The 7,865-nt window shown below is 51.4% G+C and overlaps 1 protein-coding gene across 1 annotated transcript in view; it reads right to left on the bottom strand.

The window, feature by feature from the left end:
- Nucleotides 1–1,599: 1,599 nt before the first annotated feature.
- Nucleotides 1,600–7,865, bottom strand: part of rcbtb2 (regulator of chromosome condensation (RCC1) and BTB (POZ) domain containing protein 2) — a 40,528-nt gene continuing 34,262 nt past the window's right edge. Inside the window, 3 exon segments of the mRNA XM_065024165.1 lie at nt 1,600–1,810; nt 3,169–3,299; nt 5,327–5,466. Of these exon segments, the coding sequence (XP_064880237.1) occupies nt 1,670–1,810; nt 3,169–3,299; nt 5,327–5,466 (412 nt within the window). The 3' untranslated portion in view covers nt 1,600–1,669.

Below are 7,865 nucleotides of genomic sequence, written 5' to 3'. Positions count from 1 at the left end.
GGCCCTGGTCCCCCTCCCCTCCCCAGCCCTGGTTCCCCCCTTACGAGCCCTGGTTTCCCCCTTACGAGCCCTGGTTTCCCCCACTTACGAGCCCTGGTTCCCCCCCCCATTACGAGCCCTGGTTCCCCTCCCTCCCCTTACGAGCCCTGGTCCCCCTTACGGGCCCTGGTCCCCCCCTTCGTGCCCTGGTCAAAAGTAATGCACTATATAGGGAATCATTTAGGATGCATGTGATGTCACTCACAGTAAATCCATAGAAAGCTAATGGAGGTTGTTTGTCATGTTTCCTGTTAGAACTAATATATGTTTACAGCTGCACAGACAGTGAGTTAATGAACGACAGACATGCGTAAGTAAGCACTTTAAGAGATCGCTACTCCCCCTTCTGAGTCAATAATGAAATGTGTGTGTGTATCATTTCCTATCAGATAATTAGCTCATCGTGGGTGAGATGACTTGGTAACATAGCAGCTAGTGAGACTAGACCAGACAGTACTAGTAATACAATAATGAATGAACGACAAAAGCACATCAATATACAAGCAGCACAGCACCGTATGAAACAGCTTGGCCAAATAACCTTTTGACCTTCTGAGCGTGACTAAAATATGGAATCTACCATTTGCAGTTAGTTGGTGTCCATTTTGTCTTTAACTGCCAATAGGCCGTTGTTTTCCCCTGTCCGTTTGGTCTCCTGTTCGGTGCTAGTGTGATGTAACAGCACCTACAGGACCAGAGTGAAGGACGTCCAATAGCATTAAAACCACCACGGCAGCAGACAGAGACGACCCTCCCTCCTCTAACAGTATCTGTGCCCTATTGGACCAGAGTTACAGGTGAGGGCTTGCTCCGGGTCCAGGGTGTTAAAATCACTAAAGCCCCCAAAGCCCAAATCTCTTCACCCAGGATCCAATAAGTACACAGTTTGTCCCCTCTCCCAGGGTTGAGACATCTCTGTCCCCTCTCTCCCAGGGTTGAGACATCTCTGTCCCCTCTCTCCCAGGGTTGAGACATCTCTGTCCCCTCTCTCCCAGGGTTGAGACATCTCTGTCCCCTCTCTCCCAGGGTTGAGACATCTCTGTCCCCTCTCTCCCAGGGTTGAGACATCTCTGTCCCCTCTCTCCCAGGGTTGAGACATCTCTGTCCCCTCTCTCCCAGGGTTGAGACATCTCTGTCCCCTCTCTCCCAGGGTTGAGACATCTCTGTCCCCTCTCTCCCAGGGTTGAGACATCTCTGTCCCCTCTCTCCCAGGGTTGAGACATCTCTGTCCCCTCTCTCTCAGGGTTGAGACATCTCTGTCCCCTCTCTCTCAGGGTTGAGACATCTCTGTCCCCTCTCTCCCAGGGTTGAGACATCTCTGTCCCCTCTCTCCCAGGGTTGAGACATCTCTGTCCCCTCTCTCTCAGGGTTGAGACATCTCTGTCCCCTCTCTCTCAGGGTTGAGACATCTCTGTCCCCTCTCTCCCAGGGTTGAGACATCTCTGTCCCCTCTCTCTCAGATAGGTATCCATCTGCCTTCATCCCTCTCTTCCATCCCCATTCTCCTTCCTGCCCCCCCCACTCCCATCCCCCCTTTCCCCTTCCTGCTCCTCCATCCCACTCCCCCATCCCCCTCCCCCATTCCCCAGTCTCTTAACCCAGAGTCTTAGCTAGTGGGCTGTCGAACCAGTCAGTTTTTGAAGGCCCCATAACGGCTAGCTTTACTGATGAAGGCCTTCAGCAGCTCGTGGTCCATGTCGGCGAAGGCCTGCGTCTGCGTAACGGCTGTCAGGTGGTTGACACAGAACTTGAAGCAGAACTCTTCCAGGTCCTGTAGGAGGAACAGGGAGATGGATGGCTGGTCAGTGGTCAGCGCTGGGGACAGGAGGAGTACAACACAGAGGAAAGTGACTGGTAGAGGAACTACTGGTACAACGAGAACAACACAACGAGAACAGCACAACGAGAACAACACAACAACACAACGAGAACAACACAACAACACAACACAACGAGAACAACACAACGAGAACAACACAGAGGAAAGTGACTGGTAGAGGAACTACTGGTACAATGAGAACAACACAACGAGAACAACACAACAACACAACGAGAACAACACAACGAGAACAACACAACAACACAACGAGAACAACACAAACAACACAACGAGAACAACACAGAGGGCAGTGACTGGTAGAGGAACTACTGGTGTTCAGGTCTACGGGAGGACAACAGAGAGGGTCTGGGCTGGCTGGTCAGTGTTCCTACGGGAGGACAACAGAGAGGGTCTGGGCTGGCTGGTCAGTGTTCAGGGTCTACGGGAGGACAACAGAGAGGGTCTGGGCTGGCTGGTCAGTGTTCAGGGTCTACGGGAGGACAACAGAGAGGGTCTGGGCTGGCTGGTCAGTGTTCAGGTCTACGGGAGGACAACAGAGAGGGTCTGGGCTGGCTGGTCAGTGTTCAGGTCTACGGGAGGACAACAGAGAGGGTCTGGGCTGGCTGGTCAGTGTTCAGGTCTACGGGAGGACAACAGAGAGGGTCTGGGCTGGCTGGTCAGTGTTCCTACGGGAGGACAACAGAGAGGGTCTGGGCTGGCTGGTCAGTGTTCCTACGGGAGGACAACAGAGAGGGTCTGGGCTGGCTGGTCAGTGTTCAGGTCTACGGGAGGACAACAGAGAGGGTCTGGGCTGGCTGGTCAGTGTTCAGGGTCTACGGGAGGACAACAGAGAGGGTCTGGGCTGGCTGGTCAGTGTTCAGGGTCTACGGGAGGACAAGAGAACGTCTGGGCTGGCTGGTCAGTGTTCAGGGTCTGGGGAGGACAGCAGTGAGGGTCTGGGCTCAGAGATGGTCAGTGTTCAGGGTCTCGGAGGACAACAGAGAGGGTCTGGGCTGGCTGGTCAGTGTTCCTACGGGAGGACAACAGAGAGGTCTGGGCTGGCTGGTGGTGTTCCCAGTCATTTTAGAGAGATCTGGGCTGGCTGGTCCAGGTTCAATCTCCACGGGAGGACAACAGAGAGGGTCTGGGCTGGCTGGTCAGTGTTCAGGTCTGTCAGGAGGACAACAGAGAGGGTCTGGGCTGGCTGGTCAGTGTTCAGGGTCTACGGGAGGACAACAGAGAGGGTCTGGGCTGGCTGGTCAGTGTTCAGGGTCTACGGGAGGACAAAGAGAACGTGTAAAGCCTCTTACCCTGGCCTCGTACTTGACGGCAGCAGAGAGCAGTGTAATCGCGTTTTCCTCAGAGATGCCTCTCTTGATGGTCTCCTGACACAGTCTCTTCAGACGCGTCTCACGGTAGAACGTAGCTAAGTCCAGGAGACCTACGGTACACACAGGAGAGATGCATGGAATACGGCCCAAATGGTAACCCAGTCATTTTATAGTGATCTCCTTCTGAGTCCAGGTTAACGGTGGAATTCTAGTGCATTTACAATACTTTCTATAAGCTGTCATAACTCACATGAGGCCACGTCTGGTAAATAAATAATCTAGGGGAAACACTGTGGTGTACTTATGGAGTTCTTTACACCCCCGCCTGGAGAATAATCTAGGGGAAACACTGTGGTGTACTTATGGAGTTCTTTACACCCCCGCCCGGAGAATAATCTAGGGGAAACACTGTGGTGTACTTATGGAGTTCTTTACACCCCCGCCCGGAGAATAATCTAGGGGAAACACTGTGGTGTATTTATGGAGTTGGCAGGCCCTGAGAATAATCTAGGGGAAACACTGTGGTGTACTTATGGAGTTCTTTACACCCCCGCCTGGAGAATAATCTAGGGGAAACACTGTGGTGTACCAGGCGTCAAGGTAGCCTAGTGGTTAGAGTGTAGAGGTGGCAGGGTAGCCTAGTGGTTAGAGTGTAGAGGTGGCAGGGTAGCCTAGTGGTTAGAGTGTAGAGGTGGCAGGGTAGCCTAGTGGTTAGAATGTAGAGGTGGCATGGTAGCCTAGTGGTTAGAGTGTAGAGGCGGCAGGGTAGCCTAGTGGTTAGAGTGTAGAGGTGGCAGGGTAGAGTAGTGGTTAGAGTGTAGAGGTGGCAGGGTAGAGTAGTGGTTAGAGTGTAGAGGCGTCAGGGTAGGTAGTCTAGTGGTTAGAGTGTAGAGGCGTCAGGGTAGGTAGCCTAGTGGGTAGAGTGTAGAGGCGGCAGGGTAGCCTAGTGGTTAGAGGTGGCAGGGTTGCCTAGTGGTTAGAGTGTAGAAGTGGCAGAGTAGCCTAGTGGTTAGAGTGTAGAGGTGGCAGGGTGGCCTAGTGGTTGGAGTGTAGAGGTGGCAGGGTAGCCTAGTGGTTAGAGTGTAGAGGTGGCAGGGTAGCCTAGTGGTTAGAGTGTAGAGGTGGCAGGGTAGCCTAGTGGTTAGAGTGTAGAGGTGGCAGGGTAGCCTAGTGGTTGGAGTGTAGAGGTGGCAGGATAGCCTAGTGGTTAGAGTGTAGAGGTGGCAGGGTAGCCTAGTGGTTAGAGGTGAGGTGGCAGGGTAGCCTAGTGGTTAGAGTGTAGAGGTGGCAGGTAGCCTAGTGGTTAGAGTGTAGAGGTGGCAGAGTAGCCTAGTGGTTGGAGTGTAGAGGTGGCAGGGTAGCCTAGTGGTTAGAGTGTAGAGGCTGCAGGGTAGCCTAGTGGTTAGAGTGTAGAGGAGGCAGGGTAGCCTAGTGGTTAGAGTGTAGAGGTGGCAGGGTAGCCTAGTGGTTAGAGTGTAGAGGAGGCAGGGTAGCCTAGTGGTTAGAGGTGGCAGGGTTGCCTAGTGGTTAGAGTGTAGAGGCAGCAGGGTAGCCTAGTGGTTAGAGGTGGCAGGGTTGCCTAGTGGTTAGAGTGTAGAGGCTGCAGGGTAGCCTAGTGGTTAGAGTGTAGAGGTGGCAGAGTAGCCTAGTGGTTAGAGTGTAGAGGTGGCAGGGTAGCCTAGTGGTTAGAGTGTAGAGGTGGCAGGGTAGCCTAGTGGTTAGAGTGTAGAGGTGGCAGGGTAGCCTAGTGGTTAGAGTGTAGAGGTGGCAGGGCAGCCTAGTGGTTAGAGTGTAGAGGTGGCAGGGTAGCCTAGTGGTTAGAGTGTAGAGGTGGCAGGGTAGCCTAGTGGTTAGAGTGTAGAGGTGGCAGGGTAGCCTAGTGGTTAGAGTGTAGAGGTGGCAGGGTAGCCTAGTGGTTAGAGTGTAGAGGTGGCAGGGTAGCCTAGTGGTTAGAGCGTTGGACTAGTAACTGAAAGGTTGCAAGATCAAATCCCCCGAGCTGACAAGGTACGAATCTGTTCTATCTGCCTCCTGAACAAAGGCAGTTTAACCCACTGTTCCCAGGCCGTCATTGCAAATAAGAATTTGTTCTTAACTGACTTTCCTGGTTAAATAAAAGGTTAATAAATATATGAACCTATGGCGTCCTCCGGAGGCAGGTTGATGGTGTCTGTGTAAAGGTATTCGAGGAAGGCCCTGTAGACCAGGTAAGAGAACTGGTGAATCTCAATAGACTCCTCGTCTGTCTCGTTCAGCAACACACGGAAATGTTCACACCTGAAAACATGGAAAGATGACAACAGATCAGTCACCGTGGAGATCAGTCACCGTGGAGGGTGGCGACAGATCAGTCACCGTGGAGATCAGTCACCGTGGCGATCAGTCACCGTGGCGATCAGTCACCGTGGAGATCAGTCACCGTGGAGATCAGTCACAGTGGAGATCAGTCACCGTGGAGGGTGACAACAGATCAGTCACCGTGGCGATCAGTCACCGTGGAGATCAGTCACCGTGGAGATGATCAGTCACCGTGGAGATCAGTCACCGTGGCGATCAGTCACTGTGGAGATCAGTTACCGTGGAGGGTGACAACAGACCAGTCACCATGGAAAATGCACCCTGATGTGAAGTTTTAATTCAGCTCATGTTGCTCTCTGCTAGCTGCATATTAGATGCACTACATGACCAAAAGTATGTGGACACCTGCTCATCGAACATCTCATTCCAAAATCATGGGCATTAATATGGAGGTGGACCTCCCCCTTGCTGCTATAACAGGCTCCAGTCTTCTGGGAAGGCTTTCCACTAGATGTTGGAACATTGCTGTGGGGACTTGCTTCCATTCAGCCACAAGAGCATTAGTGAGGTTGGGAACACTGATGTTGGGCGATTAGGCCTGGCTCGCAGTCGGTGTTCCAATTCATCCCAAAGGTGTTCGATGGGGTTGAGGTCAGGGCTCTGTGCAGGCCAGTCAAGTTCTTCCACACCGATCTTGACAAACCATTTCTGTATGGACTTCGCTTTGTGCGCGGGGACATTGTCATGCTGAAACAGGAAAGGGCCTTCCCCAAACTGTTACCATAAAGTTGGAAGCACAGAATCATCTATAATGTCATCGTATGTTGTAGCGTTAAGATTTCCCTTCACTGGAACTAAGGGGCCCGAATCATGAAAAACAGCCCCAGACCATTATTCCTCATCCACCAAACTTTACAGTTGGCACTATGCATTGGGGCAAATAGTGTTCTCCTGGCATCCGCCAAACCCCAGATAAGTCCTTCGGACTGCCAGATAGTGAAGCGTGATTCATCACCAGAGAACGCGTTTCCACTGCTCCAGAGTCCAATGGCGCTGAGCTTTACACCACTCCAGTCGACGCTTGTCATTGGACATGGTGATCTTAGGCTTGTGTGCTGCTGCTCGGCCACGGAAACCCATTTCATGAAGCTTCCGACGAACAGTTCTTGTGTTGACGTTGCTTCCAGAGGCAGTTTGGAACTTGGTAGTGACTGTTGCAACCGAGGACAGATAATTGTTTTACGCGCTTCAGCACTCACCACTCCCGTTCTGTGAGCTTGTGTGGCCTACCACTCCACGTCTGAGCCGTTGTTGCTCCTAGATGTTTCCACTTCAAAATAACAGCACTTACAGTTGACCGGGGCAGCTCTAGCAGAGCAAGAATATGACAAACTGACTTATTGGAAAGATGGCATCCCTATAACAGTGCCACGTTGAAAGTCACTGAGTTCTTCAGTAGGGGCCATTCTACTTCCAATGTTTGTCTATGGAGATTGCAATGCTGTGTGCTCGATTTTTAACAACCTGCTAGCAACTGGTGTGTGGCTAAAATAGCCCGAATCCACTAATTGGAAGAGGTGTCCATATACTTTTGTAAATATGCATCTAGTTTCTACACGGAGTACACCAAACATTAGGAACACCTGCCTCTGGCACCTACTACCACTTCCCCATTCAAATAACACATCAATGTCTTGCCCATTCACCCTCTGAAAGGCACACAATCCATGTCTCAAATGGAGTCCAATCCTCCTCTCCTTCATCTACACTGAGCGACATTAAATAAGGGATCGTAGCTTTCACCTGGTCAATCTATGTCAGGTGGTGGGGGGGGGGACAGCAGGTGTACTTAATGTTTTCACCTGGTCAATCTATGTCAGGTGGGGGGGGACAGCAGGTGTACTTAATGTTTTCATCTGGTCAATCTATGTCAGGTGGGGGGGAGGGGTACTTAATGTTTTCATCTGGTCAATCTATGTCAGGGGGGGGGACAGCAGGTGTACTTAATGTTTTCACCTGGTCAATCTATGTCAGGGGGGGGGGAGGGACAGCAGGTGTACTTAATGTTTTGTAAACTGTAAAAATAAATACATTTTCTTTACCTCTGATTTGGCAAATGGAAAACGATAGCGTTTAAGGCATGAGGATGTTGCGTGCGAGTTTATATAAAGAACCAGAAAAAAAAAAGAGAACCAGAGGGGAAACAATAGCCATGTCCTTGCTTCCTCATAGCGTCAACAGGAAGGACAGACACACCGAGACCGAATCATAGTTTCATACAACACAGTGGTAACACAAACATAGCAGACTTGGGAGGAGACAAGGAAGGCAACTACTGGAAATCACCATGTCATTTCAACACATTGTTTATAGAAATG

The sequence above is a fragment of the Oncorhynchus nerka genome, linkage group LG11, assembly GCF_034236695.1.
Source record: "Oncorhynchus nerka isolate Pitt River linkage group LG11, Oner_Uvic_2.0, whole genome shotgun sequence".
Taxonomy (NCBI): domain Eukaryota; kingdom Metazoa; phylum Chordata; class Actinopteri; order Salmoniformes; family Salmonidae; genus Oncorhynchus; species Oncorhynchus nerka.
The sequence above is the reverse complement of the archived record's forward strand: the minus strand, read 5'-3'. Positions and strand labels throughout refer to the sequence as shown.